This window comes from Pimephales promelas, chromosome 25, assembly GCF_988280905.1.
Source record: "Pimephales promelas chromosome 25, fPimPro1.hap1.1, whole genome shotgun sequence".
Classification (NCBI taxonomy): domain Eukaryota; kingdom Metazoa; phylum Chordata; class Actinopteri; order Cypriniformes; family Leuciscidae; genus Pimephales; species Pimephales promelas.
This window is the reverse complement of record NC_142793.1, coordinates 1,566,015-1,586,299: the sequence shown is the minus strand read 5'-3', so window position 1 is coordinate 1,586,299 and position 20,285 is coordinate 1,566,015. Positions and strand designations below refer to the sequence as shown.

The following is a 20,285-nucleotide window of genomic DNA, read 5'->3' as shown; positions in this document are numbered from 1 at the left end:
TATTTAATTAGATAACATAATATGCATTTTTAAACATAACATTTCAGAAAACTTGTAATAAAAACAACTGTATTAATGTACTGAGATGAATAAACTGGTGAAAGAATGGGGATGCTTATATTTTAAGAAAATTTTAAAACTAAAAATAAATAAATAAATAACGCACCTGGAAATACACCGAGTGATTTTCCAAACTATATTAATGTTCCCTTCCCTTGGGTGTTTTTAAGTTCTCACAAACTGTCAAAGCACGTTTGCATTTATTATTTTAATAAAGAAATACAAAAACACTTACATATATACAAAGAAAATAGTGAGCAATGATGACTTTGAACTGAAACATTGAGAAAGCACTGATTTAAACAGAAGGCGTGGTCCCGTCGGACTCGGTTCTGGTTCTGTGGGTCTCACTCCCACTTGTAGACCTTGAGCATCTTCTCGGTGAGCGAGGCCAGGAAGCTGCTCTGCTGGGCCTGGAACGGGCAGATGTCCAGCACAGGGAGATCCGCAGGCATCTTCTGCAGCAGCGCCCCGGTGCCCGCGTCCCACACCTGAAATACACACACACACGCTCATGTAGGGCTGTCAGACGGGGAAATAAAATCACAGTCATGCATTGAATCAATGCTATATTGGTCTCTAAGTGAAGCATCAGCTTCGGCGTTACCTAGTGATGCACCGATGTGAAAATTTGTGGCCGATAACCGATATTAACATTGCTGTTATGGCCGATACCGATATTTACCGATGTCGATATTAGAGGTCATTTTTTATGCCAGTTTTTTGTATTTTTATAATAAAGTTCAGCACTGTTTTACTTGGAGTGTTATGTTTGTTTTTATCCAGTATCAATTTGAAAAACTATCGGTTGATTAATCGGTTATCGGCAAGTACAGCCCAACCTAGCTATCGTTATCGGTAAAATCCAATATCGGTCGACCTCTAGTCGATATCCCTCTATAGAAAACACATAACGAGGATTAGGGCTGCACGATATTGGTAACAAATGACATTGTGTAATTTTATTTTTTCACCAGATTATTTGAATTGCTCTATTTGGAAAGAATGAATCATTCTAGAATGACTGGGGTAGTTTTGTCATGGAGTAAATACGCATAGAAACTAATATTAGTAGAATGTTAACGTTAACGTTCAGTTATCGGAGGACGGTGGATGCAGAGCGGGGCCTCACCATGGTGGAGTTGCTGGCCTCATCTCCGGCGCACACGAGCGTGGCGCCCTGTCCCGCCGGGCTCCTGAACACACGGTTCTTGGTGAGCAGTTTGCAGGAGGCGCCAGCGCTGAAGGTCTGCACGGCCGCGCAGGAGCACACGGGCGTCTGGGTGCCATCGGTCTGGGGCGTTCGGTTCAGCTCCATCAGGACACAGCGCAGAGACGGGTGTGTACGACCTGCACAACACACACAGGCTTTACAGATGCAACCAATCAGAGGATCACGCAGGTTATCAGGGCTTCTCTATAAAGTCCCCCTGTGGTAAAAATCAAGTTTTTAAATGTTGTCTATATGTCCATGTGGTGTTTTTAATATGCTTTAATACAAACCATGTGTAAATTCATAAATCAACACCACTGCTGAGTATTTTCTCCTTAAAGTTGTTGTTGATCATTTTAATTTCTTAAAACTTACATAAGCATTTTTTCCTTGGAAAAAATATTCTTTATGCCTTAAAGGGTTAGTTCACCCAAAAACGAAAATTCTGTCAGTATTTACTCACCCTCATGTTGTTCCAACCCCGTAAGACCTTCGTTCATCTTTGAACACAAATTAAGATGTTTAAGATATTAAGATCGCTCCTGTATACTAGTCCATAGGCTTCTTGAGGGAATGACACTTGCTGGCCTCGAAAAGTTATTAAAGACATCGTTAAAATAGTCCAAGTGACTACAGGGGCTCAATCTTAAGTTTATCAAGCGACGAGAACACTTTTGTGCGCAAAAAAACAACAAAAATAACGACTTTATTTCAACTATTCACTTCCTTCTCCATGGGCCTGTAGTCAGTTAACGTAGTGTGATTGCGTAGAGCTACGTCACACGTAGGCTCACTATTGGCCGACGCTGGTCATGTGTGTGTGATGCGTGTGACGTACAATAACAGAAGCTTACGCTATTAAACTAGTAACCTGACTCGCGCAGAGGGAGAAATAAACCAATAGTTTAAATAAAGTCGTTATTTTTGTTGTTTTTTTGCGCACAAAAGTGTTCTCGTCGTTTGATAAAGTTAAGATTGAGCCCCTGTAGTCACTTGGACTATTTTAACGATGTCTTTAATGAATTTTCGATGCCAGCAAGAGTCATTCCCTCAAGAAGCCTATGGACTGTATGCAGGAGCGATCTTAATATCTTAAATATCTTAATTTGTGTTGCGAAGATGAACGAAGGTCTTACGGGGTTGAACAACATGAGGGTGAGTAAATACTGACAGAATGTTCATTTTTGGGTGAACTGACCCTTTAAAATAGCTTGAATGTAACTTGACACCCTTTTCTCGTTTAGTTTAGACTATTAATATGCAAATGAGCCCCGCCTCCACTCACTCACTCACTCAGCTCAGAGATCCACAGGTTGACGATCACACGTTGATCTGATTGGTTACAAGGTCGTTTGTGACGTCAGAAACACCAGCGATGTCACACCGTGTGTTTGAGACTGTCTTTGGTTCACTGCAGTTTTAAGGAGGAAATACTCAGCAATGCTGTCCACTTATCAACGCACACATGGATTGTCTTTAGTGAAGTGAATTTTCAAGGAAATCAAAGATGAGTTTCAGCACCTCTACGAGCAGGCCTGGTTGAGAAGTGTGTGTTGCTGCGGTGGTGCGGTACCTGGCCTGTACGTGACGAGGCAGTGTCGGCTCTCCGGCTCCACCTGGATGTCGGTGCAGTTCCCGGACTCCAGAGGCAGGATGTGAGGCGTGTATGCGGTTCCATCCACGTGCTCCCAGAAGCAGCCGCCCTCCAGCGAGCCGGCGATCAGCCCTCCGCAGGGGAACGAGCTCGAGGCGGAGCGGGGCACGTACGACAGCGACACCACCGGGCAACTGCACACACACACGACCAGATCAACACATGACACACGACCAGATCAAACTGCACACACACACACACAGTCTGTAGGGCTGACCTGGACCGCAGCGGCGCCAGCTCCTGCACGTGTGTGCTCGTGTCCCGCGTGTCGTAAACCAGCACAGAGCCGTTGCTCAGCCCGGCGTAGATGTAGTTGTTGTTGTCCTGGCACCAGCAGCAGCTCCACACGGGCCGGCCCGTGTTATAGGCCTGGACCACGGTGTTCGTCAGCAGGCTGTGGAGGAACATCTGCGTTAGCCTCGCGCAGGACACCCATAGGGCAAACATTGTACTTGACATTATTACACAACAGGGCCAGGGAATGCTTGGATCTGATTGGTTGACGGGCGCTCTAAGGTGTGCAGGTATTTTCAGGGAAACGCATGGATGAAGTAGTTGCGGCAGGTCTCGACCGCATTACAGAGAGTATATAGTCCTATCTTTAATCAATAGAAAAATAAACTCAATATGTAAACTGTTCATTGTTTGTTCATGTCAGTTCACAGTGCTTTCACTAATGTGAACAAAAACAACCGCAGATTTGAATCATGTATTAGTAAATGTTCAAACTAAGGTAGTGAACTAATGTTAACTAATGAACCGTACTGTAAAGTGTAACTGAAACATCAGAGACGAGATCGATCTCCTCGCGACCCTTCGCGTCACTGAACCGCACAGCCAAACTATTCCCCCGTTTTAAAAATTCATCTTACAAGGCCAAAATTAAGTGAAACGACCAAAAATAATAAAAAAGCAATTTACAAATAACAGGGCAAATATATGAAGGTAGATTTGTGTCTTTATTATTCAAGCAAAAAAAATATTTTCAATTAAAAAAACCTTCACTTCAATGAAAAAAAAACTTTTCAATCAAAGAAAAAAAGTATTTGAATCCAAAAATATATTTGAGACTCAAAAAAATTGTTTGTGATTGAAAATGTTTTCTTTGATAGAAGTCTGTTTTTTTGTTTTGTTTAAAGCAACCTTTTTAATTAAAGTAACATTGGTTTTTGATTGGACCATATAATGGGTAGGACATTTGTGTCTTTATCATTCAATCAAAAAAGAAGTTGCTTCAAACAAACAAACAACAGATTCAATTCAAAAGTCACTTCAATGAAAAGATAAACATTTTCAAATATAGAAAATCATTTTTGAATGCAAATAAAATATTTGAGACTCCAAAAATTGCATTTGAACACCTTTTGTTTTAATTGAAAATGTTCTCTTTGATTGAAGTAATCTTTTTTGTGTTTGGGCCATACATGGGTAGGACATTTGTGTCTTAATCATTCAATTCCAAAAAAGTTGTTTCAATCAAAAAAAAAATATTTTCAATCAAAGAAAAAACTGTTCAAAAGCAAAAAAAAAAAATGTATTTATCTTGTGAATAAAAAATTATTGAAGAGAATCTGTTTTTTCGTTGTTTTTGTTTTTTATTTGAAGTGAAAAAAAATAGAAGTTCAAATTGTTTTGATTGAATAATTTTTTTTTTTTTTAGGCGCAAAAAGTTTTGAACTTCAAATTTTTTTGATTGAATCATTTTGACACAAACGTTCCGCAGTGGGCGGGTGCTTCTCTGTTGGTCAGACATGTTTGATTGACAAGTGTCTACACCAACGACATCTTTCTGACAAAGAAAGTTAACGTTACTTTAATTAAAAAGGTTGCTTTAAACAAAAAAAAAAAAACACGGACTTCTATCAAAGAAAACATTTTCAATCAAAGAAAAGCAGTGTTCAAATGTATTTTTTTGAGTCTCAAATATATTTTTGGAATCAAATACTTTTTTTCTTTGATTGAAAAGTTTTTTTTTCATTGAAGTGAAGGTTTTTTTAATTGAAAATATATTTTTTTTGATTGAATAATAAACACACAAATCTACCTTTATACAAATACAGCATCACTGGATCTGCACCATTCATAACTTAACAGAAAAGGCGGGTTTTCCATCCTTGGCTCTGATTGGCTAATGTACTGTAAGCACTATAGCTTTTCACGTCGTTTTCTTCATATGCAAAACAGTCATGTTTAACAAATGGTTTCACAATTGATGGGGTTTTCTGATTTTATACAGTACAAACGAAGACTTGAGCTCTGGCCAAAGAGAAACAATAAAACGCTCCGCAGCTAGCAGCGCCGGTTTGACCCGCGGCTCCACAGAGCCAATTCATTCAGCAGGTCGCCGCCATGTTTGATAAGCCTTCCCTACAGGGCGAGTGTGTGAGAGCCGCACCTGGTGAGCTTGATGGTGCTGTCGAAGGAGGCGGACAGGAGCAGGCTGTCCTGCTGTTGGCTGAAGGCCAGGCCTCGGATCTGCTTGCTGTGGATGGGGATGTACTGACTCGGCTTGAGCGTCGCGGCGCTGATCATCTTCACCCCGAAGCCTGAGGTACAGATAGTCAATCACAGCGACACGAGCCCTACAGAACTGACTCCGTGTGTGTGTGTGGACTCACCGGGCAGCAGCGTGGCGTGTGTGGAGGGCTGGGACGCCAGCAGACACCCGAGGGGCTCGCAGTAGGACATCACGCGACTGCTCCCGCTCTGAGACACCAGCAGAGCCTTGGAGAACACGTAATGCCCCGCGCCGGACGCGTCCTGCCTCTGGGACGAGGAGAGGAACGAGCCCTGGGACGAGCCCAGCGACACCTGCGCTTTCCACCGCCTCAACTCCTGCGCAGAACACACACACATCACGACTCGGATGATGAAGATCATAACCGGAGCCTCTCGTTTGACAGCAACATGTGAAAAAACGTGAAAGTTAATAAGGACCAAAATTGGGTTTTTGGACCCCATTGACTTTCATTGGTAAAATATGATTCTCCCATTCTGCTTTCTAGAAACTGGTTCGACATCATGAGACTAATGAATTTCCTTCTATTAAAGCGCTAATTATTAAGCGACGAGACTACTTTTTGTGCGAAAAAAACATAAATAACGGCTTTATTCGACTATTCCATTACTTCCTTATGGGCGCATGCGCGAGAACTGAGACAAGGACGATCTCCTTCGACTTGTTACCGGCTGCTCACCGCTTAGGAGTTTTACCGCCCCCTACCGTATAAGATGATGTGCTGATATAGCTGGAAGTGCAAAACTTTCTGTTTACAATTAGAGGAAGATGCGCGCTGTACATACGCTTTTCAATTAGCGTATTTTCCGCACTACAAGGTGCACTTAAAAGCCTTTAATCTTCTCAAAAAACGACAGTGTGCCTTATTATCATCTTATACGGTAGGGGGCGGTAAAACTCCTAAGCGGTGAGCAGCCGGTAACAAGAAGTAGACGAATGAGAACGTCCTCGTCTCAGTTCTCGCGCATGCGCCCATAAGGAAGTAATGGAATAGTGGAATAAAGTCGTTATTTATGTTTTTTTCGCACAAAAAGTAGTCTCGTCGCTTAATAAACCTATAATTGAGCCGCTGTAGGCACATGGAACATTTAAACATTTTCTTTAATGACTTTATGGGCCGTCAAGAGCCAGTCCCTTAGGCAGTCTATGTAGGACTGATCCAGCTCTCAGATTCAATCAAAAATATCTTTATTTGTGTTCCGAAGATGAACGAAGGTCTTACGGGGTTGGTACAGCATGGGGGTGAGTAATTAATGACTTAATTTTCATTTTTGGGTGAACTAACCCTTTAATAAGGACCAAAATTGGGTTTTTGGACCCCATTGACTTTCATTGGTAAAATATGATTCTCCCATTCTTCATTCTGCTTTCTAGAAACTGGTTCGACATCATGAGACTAATGAATTTCCTTCTATTAAAGCGCTAATTCTAACAGGAACACGATGATCCCCACTGACGTTATTCTGAAATGTGCCTGGACTTGTTTAAAGTGATTAACGTCAAACACACACATCTGTGTATCTGTGTGGAGTGTGAGCCCAGGTTTATTAGCACAGCTCATTTCCCACACGCTAATCGCCTCAGACTCACCTTAAAATAATTTAGGCTCACCGTATATACCGGTAATAAATGATATTATCATATATTTACTGATGGTTTCAGGCTTATATTTTCATTCTTAAAGATCAATAAAGAAATTCAATATAAAGCACCATATGATTGCAATAAACTTCCAATTTCAATTCGCTTTTTAACTTCTTTTCCAATATTTAAAAGTCATTTAGCTCAACATCTTCAGAATTTATTTTATTATATTTATTTCTCACTGTAACTTATTTTTTTGGCATGGTACATATATATATATATATATATTTTTTTGTCTGTATATGAGTTTACTTGTGTTTTGATGTTGTCTTGGCACAAATGATATGGTTTACTCTATTTAGGGAGGAGTGTGCCACCTTTTGGGAGTCTTGTATGAATGAATGTCTTGTTTGGTTTTGGCTTATATATTTAGCTATACGTATAGTACTACTGTAAAGCATTTTTTTTTTCGTTTTGTTAGTTCTTCTTGTGTATTTTTTATTTGTATTTTGGTTTTTGCTATTTGTTTTGTTAAATTCCAGCTTTTTTATTTGAATCTAGAATTAACTCCTCGAAAACGAGACGGCTCATCTCAAGGGGCTATTCCTCTTTAATAAAAATGTCAAATTCTTGTTCTATAATGAAAACTGTTCAATGATGAGATTTGCTGTGGAATGAAGGGAACTAAAATGTTTGTAAACGCTTGATTTTATTTCCAGTATTTTCCATTATTTCTGAGTGTAATAATATAAAGTCACACACAGAGGTCAGATGTGACTTGTGTCACAAGGATAAATGAATCATTCAGATTTTTGTTCTGATTTTTGAACAATGTATCGTAACTGTTGTATTTATTTTAACTTTAAGTGTTTCCAGTTGATCCAAGCGCTGCCGGTTTCAGACTTGATCTCGACTCCAGCACTGCATCATGGGACACACGTGTGTGTTTGTGAGCATTGCCGTTCTGGAGTCACTAGCCAACTATCTCAACATGTGTGTCCCTGCGGTGTCGCTGCTTGTGTCTCTCAGGATGGGATCATAAACACACACGCAGGATACACACCTCGAGCTCTCTGCGCAGACGTGCGTTCTCATCGGCCACGAGCTGCTGCTGCTGACGGCACACAGCGACCTCCAGCTGCTCCATGCGGCGCATGCCCTGCTCCAGCTCCAGACAACTGCACACACACACACACACATCAGCACAGGCTCCAGACGACTGCACACACACACACACTGAGAGAGCAGGACACACACCTCTTCAGACGCACCTCCTCCGCGTTGTCCAGCGCCTTCAGTCTGCGCGCGTACAGGAAGATGATGTGGCTGCGCTTCGCCTGCTTGTTACACTGAACACAACGACAGATCATCAGATACACTCTTTTATTAACTCCAGTGCCACGTGTCTGCACATATATTCAATCAAAATTAAGGTTTTTAAATATTTAAAACATCATGTTCATTTTAATGTTATTGTTATCGGTCCGCGATATATTAACCCCTTAACTGTCACCGTCCCGGTACCGGGACGCCTAACTTTACTTCACTATATTTCTATTAAATCCTAATCTAATTATGACAAATTATATATTGTTGGAAAGGTCTAAGACTTCTAAATAAATATTCTACCCTTGTTTTGTGTTACAAATTATGTAGTAAGAGTAATTAATGAATTTATGACAAGAGTGCACCTAAAAAAATCTGCATCATAACAGGAGTTTTGACCTTTATCACAAAAAGTTGATGCACCCACTTTTAATCATTGAAACTTCTGTTTTTATGGTAAAAGTTCATAATAAAACATATAATCTAGTATTTTTCAATAAAAAATAAAAAGTATAGTATAACATTATCCTCTAAAAATTATAATATATATGTATATATTATCCTCTAAAATATAATAATATTTTTGTATAGCCTTTTTTATTATATTACATATTTTAGTAGTTATCTTAAATTAGGTATCATTTGAAAGCTTATAGAATCAGAATTCATCCTGTGAAAACCATTTTATAATTGAATGTTGCGTTACCATAGAAACGGTACTTATTTTATCAGGCTCCTCCCCTTTTGGGTATCGTTATATTTCATAATTTATTGATCAAAACCTTTTCTAATCTTGACAAAACACATATTGTCAGAAAGGTCTGAGTCTCAAGGTTCCAAATTTTGTGACAAAATTGATATTTGGACAGAAATGTATTAATTTGTTAAGGCAGAATGTTCACAACTAAATTCAATGTAATTCAATGGCACCCGGTGGCTATTTTTGGTACTACGCCTAAACAAAATCTCATGGGAACTTCAATTTTTGTGATATCAACTTCAAATTTGGAACATAACTTGGTTAGATTTATGGCTTTTTCATACTTTCATTTTTTGAACTGTTTTCACTTTAGCAATAATCTGATGAGTGTTTTCTTTAAAACAAGATCAAACTTGGGTATGTATTCCAAAGCATTCTTGAATTACAACCATTTAAGTGTGAATAGAGCATTTAACCCCCATTCTCAAAAAGGGGGGGTGACAGTTAAGGGGTTAAATCCACTTCAGTTCCCCATGATGTATACATCACTCTGACAGGAGAACGCACTTAAGTGCAGCGCAGATCTGCTTTCAGATATAGATAATTATCCGTATCGGCTTAAATGTTCATATGGGTTCATCCCTTTACTTTATATCTCCTTTTCTTTTTATCAATATCATTAAAACTCAATAGAGTAGCTATAGGTCAACATCAGCATTAAAAACCATAAATGTGTAGGAGCCAGTGTAGATGACATCACACGAGCCCATCTCAGCACTACATCCTGAACTCACACACTCATTCAGGAGTGTACAGCCCGGCTGCATCATTGACCCTTAAGAACACACTTAAGCTTCCCTTAAACTTCATAAAACATAAGCAGAAATTATATTTCTTTAGGTGAAACTTCATACAACCTAGAATTTCCCTTTAGTATCTATTTTTCCCATAAGAAATCTCTGAAAAAAAACAATAAGTGTTGCATTAAGCCCCTTTTCCTAAGTGTTACACGGCACGAGCAGATTCAATCCAGGTCTTCTAACGAGACACAATCGAATCGACCGCTTTATACAATAAACTGAGTGCCGTATTTCCATATATAAACACAAAGCACATGTTATATGGTTACCAGAAGCTCAAACATGCCTGCGTCACACACTTGCCCTCACCGAAGCAGCCTGAATCATATGGATTACCTCTATGTCTTTCAATAAATGGACAGAAATGATGAACGAATATTAAACGAATCTTTATTTGTTACTAAAGATGAATGAAAGTCTGACTGAATTGAATGAAAGGGTTTAGACCGACATGAGGGTGATTTCTGGTCTCGTCTGGTCCTTCTCTTTCATATTTGGTTTTCTTATCCATGTTTAGCTGTTTTCTGTGAAATTTACTGCTATCTGTATTAACAAATAATGTGTCCATGGTGGCAGTAATCGAATTTAATCGAACGCCCAAACCTGGGTCACTGTCGTAAAACACTTAACGGTTTCCTTTACCTAAGAGAACCATTTAAAGCATTGTATGCAGCATCCTTAAAGGAATAGTTCAGCCAAAAAACTCTCCCTCAAGTCATCCTAGCTGTATATGACATTGTTCTTTCAGACGAATACAATCATATTAAAATTGAATGCATTATACCAGTTCATACCGAAAACTGGTTTCTATTTTTGTTACGATGACATGTTCATTTTTAATATACCGCCATACTGATGTATTTAATTACACAGCGTTCGGAACGAACGTTATGCCGCGCCGCCGACACCGTCTCACACAGACCCTTTACAATGTTGCACTTCTAAGCAGCGACGGTGAGGCGAGGGTAAACCAGACAGCAGTGCTCTGGTGTTACGTTACAGCGAAGGTGGATGCTGCAGAACTATAGTTATTTTCCTGTCAAATGTCGAAAGCGCACTATTGTAGTGCTAAAGGAAATTAATATAATGCGCGAGCGCAAATCTCGCTCTCAGATACACGTTGCTCTTGTGAGAATAGGTCTATTTTCTCTGGGCTCGCTCAGAGAATCCTGCACTTAAAACATCTTCAGTGCAATCGCGAATCTATCCTCTTCCCCAGCTAACAATTTTAGGTTATAAGAATCTTTTTGTTCCCATTAAGTTATAAAAACGTTATTTCTGAATGTTCAAGGAACATTTAAAGCATCCAGTTTTTTTAGACGTTGTATTAACGTTCTTGCTTGGTTATAAGATTGTTATTAGAATGTTACCGGAAAACCGGCTTAACTCTGAAAAAAAAAAAACGTGATATCAATAATTGGTCAAACAGCCCAGCACTAATTGAATGGCCATCAAAGTGCATCTATCCATGATAAAAGTGCATCTATCCATGATAAAAGTGCATCTGTCCATCATAAAAGTGCATCTATCCATGATAAAAGTGCATCTTTCCATGATAAAAGTGCATCTGTCCATCATAAAAGTGCATCTATCCATCATAAAAGGCATCTATCCATCATAAAAGTGCATCTGTCCATCATAAAAGTGCATCTGTCCATCATAAAAGTGCATCTCTCCATCATAAAAGTGCATCTATCCATCATAAAAGTGCATCTCTCCATCATAAAAGTGCATCTATCCATGATAAAATTTCATCTGTCCATCATAAAAGTGCATCTACCCATCATAAAAGTGCATCTGTCCATCATAAAAGTGCATCTATCCATCATAAAAAGTGCATCATCCATGATAAAAGTGCATCTGTCCATCATAAAAGTGCATCTATCCATCATAAAAGTGCATCTATCCATCATAAAAAGCGAATCTATCCATCATAAAACTGCTCCACAGGCTCTGGGGGGTTATAAAGCACTTATGAAGAAAGTTTGTGTAGAAATTAGAAAGTAAAATGAATACGCTTCCGGCAGACGGCTGGAAGAATGTCATAGCCTACACCTGGGATGACTTGAGGGCAAGTAAATAATGGGCTAATTTTCATTTTTGGGTGAACTATCATTTTAGTTGTTCCCTTAGCTGAGGGGAAATCACGCCTTAAGTCTCATACTCAAGGGAAGAACGTATGCAACTGTGCACTGGCCCTGTAATGTTGAATGAGAGAGTGAGCGCACCTGTGGACACTTGTTCCCTCCGCCCGATAGCCAGCGTGAGATGCAGATGTAGCCGAACAGGTGTCCGCAGCGCAGAGCGGCCAGCCGGTGGTCCCCGGCCGAGGTCCAGGGCTCGAAGCAGATGGAGCAGATCTCGCCCTCCCCGTCCCGGTCCTCAGCCTCTCCTGCGGGACACGGCACCGCTCCTGCGGGACCCCCCGGCTCTGGCACAACCTCTCCTGCGGGAACCCCTGGCTCCGGCACAGCCTCGCCTACGGGACAGGGGACAGCTCCTGCGGGACTCTCTGGCTCCGGCAAAGGCTCGCCTGCGGGACCCACCGGCTCCGGCACAGCCTCTCCTGCGAGACCCACCGGCTCCGGCACAGCCTCTCCTGCGAGACCCATCGGCTCCGGCACAGCCTGGGTAGAGAGAGGCAAATACTGTACCCACAATCCTTCACAGAACAGCAAGAGCTCAGGACCAACACAAGCTCTCAATCACACCTCAGACTCTGGTCTCGGCTCTCCTGCTCCCGTCCCTCCGGGCTCCTGAGGAACACTGGGTCCTGTGTGTTACACACAAACATCTTCATTAGTGATCAATGGATGCTCACAATTAGATATAGTGTCTGTCATATAGGGCAAAGCGCCTTTACCTAAAGTCTTTAAAGGGTTAGTTTACTTTAAAATGAAGTGGCCATCTAGTGGCAAGAGTCATGGAATATCATGTTATATTAGGTCGGCAGACACTCAATGCAAGATATTTTGAGTTGAATTAAAAGGTTTATGCATACAAATTTAGTTATTTTAAATTTAAGTTGAAAGAATGTGAGGAAAGTGCTTAAATTACTATTTAATGATTACTTCTGATTAAATAGTCATTTAAAAGTAAATAAAAAAATAATACAAAACCAAGATAATCCATCCAGCTCACAGGTGTGGCATATCATGATGCTGGTTAGACAGTGTGATTATTGCACAGGTGTGCCTTAAGCTGACAACATTAAAAGGCCACTCTAAAATGTGCAGTTTTACTGTATTCCCCAAAAAAAGGTTGTTGATTGTGGCCTTTGAGATGTTGGTCCACTCCTCTCCAATGGAAGTGCGAAGTTGCTGGATGTTGGCAGGACCTGGAACACGCTGTCGTATACGCGGATCTAGAACATCCCAAACACATTCATTCATGCTGACTGCAGGAATGTCCACCAGAGCTGTTGCCCATGAATTTAATGTTCATTTTTCTACAATAAGCCGTCTCCAAAGGTGTTTCAGAGAACTTGGCAGTACATGCAACCAGCCTCACAACCACAGTCCACGTGTAACCCCACCAGCCCAGGACCTTCACATCCAGCATGTTCACCCCCAAGATCATCTGAGGCCAGTCACAAGACGGCCCGAGGCCACCCGCCCCGGACACAAGACGGCCCGAGGCCAGCCGCCCCGGACACAAGACGGCCCGAGACGGCCCGAGGTCAGCCGCCCCGGACACAAGACGGCCCGAGGCCACCCGCCCCGGACACAAGACAGCCCGAAGCCAGCCGCCCGGACACAAGACGGCCCGAGGCTAGTCGCCCAGGCAACAAGACGGCCCGAGGCCAGTCGCCCGGACTCAAGACCGTCTGAGGCCAGTCGCCCGGACACAAGATCGTCTGAGGCCAGTCGCCTGGACACAAGATTGTCTGAAACCGGACACAAGACCGCCCGAGGCCAGCCGCCCGGACACAAGACCGCCCATGGCCATAAACCAGGTTATTTACTATGTCAGGGTCTGTGAAAGGTGGTAGTGCTTTGGGTCTTTCGTCCATTCTGTACTAGCAGGTCGTACGGGTTCCTATGTTGTTGATGTCAAGTAGTTTCTCTAAATAACATTGTTTGGTGTTGTTATTTAGTCTCTCCCGGTAGAGCTCCTTTCCTTTTGATTCTCCCTTCTTTGTTTATTCCCAAGAAACTGTGCCTTATCGCAAAAATGCAAACAACTATCAAGCTGCTCTCTCTCTGTTGCTTTCTCTCTCAGTCTCAAGTTCGAAGTAACTATGACAACGGATAGCATATCGTTCCAAGACGTCGACACCTTACAACAATGCAACACGGAGTGAAATGCGTGACTGACACAGCCGCCCGGACACAAGACCGTCTGGGGCCAGCCGCCCGGACACAAGACCGTCTGAGGCCAGTCGCCCGGACACAAGACCGTCTGGGGCCAGTCGCCCGGACACAAGACCGTCTGGGGCCAGCCGCCCGGACACAAGACCGTCTGGGGCCAGCCGCCCGGACACAAGACCGTCTGGGGCCAGCCGCCCGGACACAAGACCGTCTGGGGCCAGCCGCCCGGACACAAGACCGTCTGGGGCCAGCCGCCCGGACACAAGACCGTCTGGGGCCAGCCGCCCGGACACAAGACCGTCTGGGGCCAGCCGCCCGGACACAAGACCGTCTGGGGCCAGCCGCCCGGACACAAGACCGTCTGGGGCCAGCCGCCCGGACACAAGACCGTCTGGGGCCAGCCGCCCGGACACAAGACCGTCTGGGGCCAGCCGCCCGGACACAAGACCGTCTGGGGCCAGCCGCCCGGACACAAGACCGTCTGGGGCCAGCCGCCCGGACACAAGACCGTCTGGGGCCAGCCGCCCGGACACAAGACCGTCTGGGGCCAGCCGCCCGGACACAAGACCGTCTGGGGCCAGCCGCCCGGACACAAGACCGTCTGGGGCCAGCCGCCCGGACACAAGACCGTCTGGGGCCAGCCGCCCGGACACAAGACCGTCTGGGGCCAGCCGCCCGGACACAAGACCGTCTGGGGCCAGCCGCCCGGACACAAGACCGTCTGGGGCCAGCCGCCCGGACACAAGACCGTCTGGGGCCAGCCGCCCGGACACAAGACCGTCTGGGGCCAGTCGCCCGGACACAAGACCGTCTGGGGCCAGTCGCCCGGACACAAGACCGTCTGGGGCCAGCCGCCCGGACACAAGACCGTCTGGGGCCAGTCGCCCGGACACAAGACCGTCTGGGGCCAGTCGCCCGGACACAAGACCGTCTGGGGCCAGTCGCCCGGACACAAGACCGTCTGGGGCCAGTCGCCCGGACACAAGACCGTCTGAGGCCAGTCGCCCGGACACAAGACCGTCTGGGGCCAGTCGCCCGGACACAAGACCGTCTGGGGCCAGTCGCCCGGACACAAGACCGTCTGAGGCCAGTCGCCCGGACACAAGACCGTCTGAGGCCAGTCGCCCGGACACAAGACCGTCTGAGGCCAGTCGCCCGGACACAAGACCGTCTGGGGTAGTAGTAGTTTCTCTAAAAAACGCTGCTTGGTGTTGTTATTTAGTCTCTCCCGATAGAGCTCCTTTCCTTTTGCTTCCGCCTTCTTCGTTTATTCACAAAAAACCGTGCCTTATCGCAAAAATGCAAACAACTATCAAGCTGCTCTCTCTCTCTCTCTCTGTCGCTATCTCTCTCAGTCTCAAGGTTGAAGTAACCATGACAATGGATAGCGTATCCTTCCAAGATGGCGACACCTTCCAACAATGCAACACGGAGTGAAACGAGCGACGTCACATTCTCATTGTCAATAAGACAGCGTGTTCCAGGTCCTGCCAATATCTAGCAACTTCGCACAGCCGTTGAAGAGGAGTGGACCAACATCCCTCAGGCCACAAACAACCTTTTTTTTTTCAACCCCAGGACCCCCAATACAGTAAAACTGCACATTTTAGAGTTGCCTTTTATTGTGGCCAGCCTAAGGCACACCTGTGCAATAATCACACTGTCTAACCAGCATCTTGATGTGCCACACCTGTGAGGTGGATGGATTATCTCGGCAAAGCAGAAGTGCTCAGTAACACAGATTTAGGCCATGTCCACACGGACACTTTATAACCGTGACTTTTTTTACGCGGTTCGGCCGTTCGTCCACACGGAAACGCAGTATCAGGACACTGAAACCGAACATTTTTGAAAACCCCTGCCAGGGTGAGTATTTTCTGAAACGGCGGTTGCTGCGTTGTCGTGTAAACAGCGAAATCGGAGTTTTTGCAGCGCTGACGGCTTCTGATTGGCTAACGTGGCTTTAGGGTTAGGTTTATATCGCCGCCTGCTGGTGTTGCATGCTCTTGACAGCACATGATAGCGTGTTTTTGCGTTTTCATGTGGACAGAGGTCTTTTTTTAAACGCAGGAGGGAAAAACTCCGGTTATAAAAATACCCGTGTCCGTGTGGACAAGGCATTAGACAGCTTGTGACAGTGTTGTAGTACTCGAGACTCGGACTCGATCTCGAGACCATATTTTAATGGTCTTGGTCTTGTCATGGACTCGTGTGCATTTGGACTCGGAATTGACTCGTACTCGAACATTTTTTTTTAGGACTCGGAACTCGGAGTCCACTCGAGTTCAATTCAAAATATTTTTCATGATTATTAATATATGTTAATAAAATATTTCTTTAAATTGATTGACACGCCCGGTGATTTTCTAGTGCGCAACTGCGCATGACAAATTGTAATAAAATTACTTTTAACACCACCTACTATGTGGCCTTTTTACCCTAAACTGATCATATTTTTTAAACTAAGTAAATTCAGTAAAAAAAAAGGATTTCTCTAAGTAAATAAAAGTAAATTAGGTAATCAACCCTCACTGGTCTCTGTCTCGACTCTCTCTGATCTCGGTCTCGACTCGAACTCGAGTGAGGTGGTCTCGACTACAACACTGGCTTGTGAACAATATTTGAGAATAATAGGCCTTTTGTGTGCATAGTAAAAGTCATAGTAATCTTTAAGTTCAGCTCATGAAAAATGGGGGCAAAAACAAAAGTGTTTATAATTTTGTTCAGTGTTTAAGGGAAGACCAAAACACTGAAGTTGGTTATGGTATCTATCTGACAAAATTATTTTGGCAAAAAACACAAACTACAGGTTTTATTTTACAATGCAAAAAAAAAATAAAAAAAAATCAGTTATTAATATTTTGTAGGTTCTCTCTTGTTTCTGCATGTTCATCATTTCTCTTGATGACAGCTTGGCCAAAAATTAGACGCACAATAGTCACAGTTTAAAACAAGACCAAACTTGAGTCTGTGCTCCAAAGGCTTTACATTTTTAGGTTTTTAACACAGGCATTTTTGTCCTCTAAGGACCTCAGAGCAACTCTTTCCTTTTGAAGGACACACATAGGGTTAGAGAATGGAGGAACCTGTGTGTGAGGAGAGGGCTGGCCGTGGGCCCGAGGCGGTGGGCTGACGGGACGTGTGTGTGATGACGGCAGCGGGCCGGCTGGAGGAGTGTGCGTGAGCGTCAGCTGTGTGTCGTCTCAGGCGCTCCGACAGCTCCTCTGTGTCCCGTATGAGCGCCTGGAGCTCTTCACGAGTGCTCAGTCTGGGAAACAGAAGAAGGCCATGGACTCATTTCTCCAACAGCAGCTTAAATGTCTATCGCTGGAAAACGTGAGTGAACCCTTTGCATTTACTTGTGAATTATATATAATTGCTGCGTAATTTACAGTTCTAAAGAAATACTGCATTATGGGGGAAAGCTGTGGTTCTGTTACCCAGTCCTCCGCCTCCTCCTCCTCTGGACCTGCAGATTCACCGGACGCCGGAGCCGATCCAACAGCGAAGACACACTCTCGTCTTCTGTGGTGCTGTCGGACTCCGAGAGCACGATCACACCGGCCGCTGCATCCACCTCCATGTCCTCCATCCTCACACACCGCCTGCAGGACACACGGAGACGTGAAACACTACACACACCGCCAGCGCTCTACTGTTTACGCCAGCGACTACAGGAAACCAATTCACTTAAACAAACCACAATTCTGAAAACAAAACAACAAATTTATAAACGCAATGGAAAGATTAAAAACAAGTGAACAAGATTGAAAACTCATTAACATTTTTGAAAACTAAATAACAAACCAGAAAACACAACGACAAGTCAGACAAAATAGAAAAGGTAGGTATATGTGGCGAATTGAACACTGACCGCTGATTGGACGAGACATCTGTCAATCACGACATGCAGAAATTACAGCAGAAGGAAGTTGATTGGCATGTGTAAATGTGTAAAACAATGAAGGTCAGTATTCCATTCGCCCGTTTTGTCTGATTTGTTGTTGTGTTTTCTGACTTGTTCATTTGTTTCTTCAGATTTGTAATTGTGTTTTCTGATTTGTTATTCTTATGCGCGTGTGATCAGCGTTTATCACAGTTTAAAGTCTGTGTAGAGAACGGTGTCGTCTTAGCGAACCCTAATTTAATAACAAATGATCATTTCGACGGAAGTGAAATCAATCAAAACTAACTTAAGCTGGAAAAAACATAATTCAAGAACCACTATAAACCCAAACCAATCTCTGGGATTGTAAATGAAATGGGTTTTTTTTTTCTAAAAAAATATATAAATGTTCTATCAAACGATACCTACCTTTTGACTCTTGCTATACTTTTGCGTTTTACAGTCTTTACTTCAGAGTATGCCTTAAAAGGAGTAGTTCACTTTTGCTGATAATTTACTCACACACAAGTCATCTGAGATGTCCATGTCTTTCTTTCTTCAGTCCAAAAGAAATTAAGGTTTTTGATGAAAACATTCCAGGATTTTCTCTATATAATGGACTTCAATGGGAACCAAACGGTTCAAGGTCCAAATGAGTTTCAGTGCAAACTGTTCAACGGGCTAAACGACACCAGACGATGAATAAGGGTCTTATATAGCAAAACTATTGCTCATTTAAAAAATGACTCGAGAAAAGAACAGGAGAGTCACGAACACACATCACAGAACAGAGCAAGGCGAGCATTTGTGCTTACAAAACGTAAACATTTTTATTTATTTTTTAAATGACTGATGGTTTCGCTTGACAAGACCCTTTTAGCTGCACTGAAACGGTGATTTGGACCTTGAACCGTTTGGTTTCCATTGAAGTCCATTATATGCAGAAAAATTCTGGAATGTTTTCATCAAAAACCTTAATTTCTTTTCGACTGAAGAAGGAAAGAAATGGATACCTTGGATGACATGAGGGTGAGTAAATTATCAGCAAAAGTTTTTTTTTTTTTTTTAAGTGAACTAAGTTACTCACAAGTGGGTAAGACACAAGTGGGTCTGCATCTCCACACCTCTGCCTCAGACGGGGAAAAGGGAATAAACATTCGCCTCTGTGTCACACCAATCCTCACCAACTCCACACAAAGGTCTTGTTTATGTAACACTTACATCATACTCTGAAAATTAACTTTATCCTTCGCTAAATTACTTTCGGTTCCCCTGAAAGAGAAGCAGAACAGAGTTCGCTATCCGGGTCTCTCTCGCATACTATCGGGTTGAGTTCGAGTACGGGGAGTATGCGAACTACACTAGCTTGAGAAACGTCCTGCTAGATCGCCTGTTAAAAGTTGTAGTCGTCAAATCACACGGTGCCTGTATAACTTAGATCAGAGTTATCTAAAGTCAACATCCAGCAGGTCAAAGCTTTCTCTAACAAACTGACCAGAGACACTGTTATCATGAGCATGATTGCTAATGTTGCTAACTACAGCACACCAAAACATCTGACATTAACAACATTTACCGAGCACAGCGTCCGGTTTGCCTGAGGGATTTCTTCGTCCGGTCGCCAACAAACCAGCTTTCCCAGCTTTAAAGTTGATCGTGGTGCGATTTCGAATAATTACAAACAATCTCGATAAATTCGTGAAAGAATGCATGCAGGATATTCGCTCCTGCTGCAAACACAACCGCCAACCCAAAGCCCCGCCCCCTCCGAGCGTTATGGCGTTTGATTGGGCAAGAGCGTGCGACGGTCTCTGACTCATTCTTCTTCTTCTCTCGAAAAATGGCGGATTGCAACCAACTTTGAGGTGCATACCGCCACCTACTGTACTGGAGTGTGTAACATCATGCTATTTAATTGATCTCATATTCTACCCATCAACCCTGTGACTTTAAGAAATTTAAAAAGTGCCATTCTGGTGCTTATAATCCCTTTCCTCTCTCCTTCTGTTCCCAGTATCCCAATCAGATTCCATTCCCGTCCTGCTTCCTGAACCCCATCTTGTAACACCCGTCTTTCCAATTCATATAATATACAGTGTAATATGACATGTTCAGCATTTTCTTTAACCCCACATTTTTCACAGTTTTCACTATTCCTTTTCCCTATTAAATAC

General features: G+C 43.2%; 1 protein-coding gene across 2 annotated transcripts; it reads right to left on the bottom strand.

Annotated features, from left to right (window-relative positions):
- Positions 1 to 241: 241 nt before the first annotated feature.
- On the bottom strand, positions 242 to 19,867 carry rfwd3 (ring finger and WD repeat domain 3). Of its 2 annotated transcripts, none has more exons than XM_089127866.1 (13): positions 19,688 to 19,867; positions 17,666 to 17,830; positions 17,312 to 17,493; positions 12,627 to 12,688; positions 12,144 to 12,542; positions 8,287 to 8,378; positions 8,093 to 8,207; positions 5,546 to 5,762; positions 5,323 to 5,473; positions 3,145 to 3,321; positions 2,847 to 3,061; positions 1,193 to 1,410; positions 242 to 551 (listed from the first exon to the last, which is right to left on the bottom strand). In XM_089127866.1, the coding sequence occupies exons 2-13, from the start codon at positions 17,815 to 17,817 to the stop codon at positions 408 to 410; spliced, it is 2,124 nt and encodes a 707-aa protein (XP_088983992.1). In that variant the 5' UTR covers positions 17,818 to 17,830; positions 19,688 to 19,867; the 3' UTR covers positions 242 to 407. The 2 variants fall into 2 exon arrangements, with proteins under 2 accessions (XP_088983992.1, XP_088983993.1); XM_089127867.1 differs by having other exon boundaries at positions 12,144 to 12,509.
- Between the last annotated feature and the right edge of the window lie 418 nt (positions 19,868 to 20,285).

Excerpts from the sequence above, each read along its gene's own strand:
- rfwd3 (XM_089127866.1), bottom strand. The coding sequence starts at position 17,817 with ATGGAGGACATGGAGGTGGATGCAGCGGCCGGTGTGATCGTGCTCTCG. Across the intron at positions 12,689-17,311 it reads AGCCCTCTCCTCACACACAG|GACCCAGTGTTCCTCAGGAG; the intron begins GTTCCTCCATTC and ends TGTAACACACAG. Across the intron at positions 12,543-12,626 it reads AGCCGAGACCAGAGTCTGAG|GCTGTGCCGGAGCCGATGGG; the intron begins GTGTGATTGAGA and ends CTCTCTACCCAG.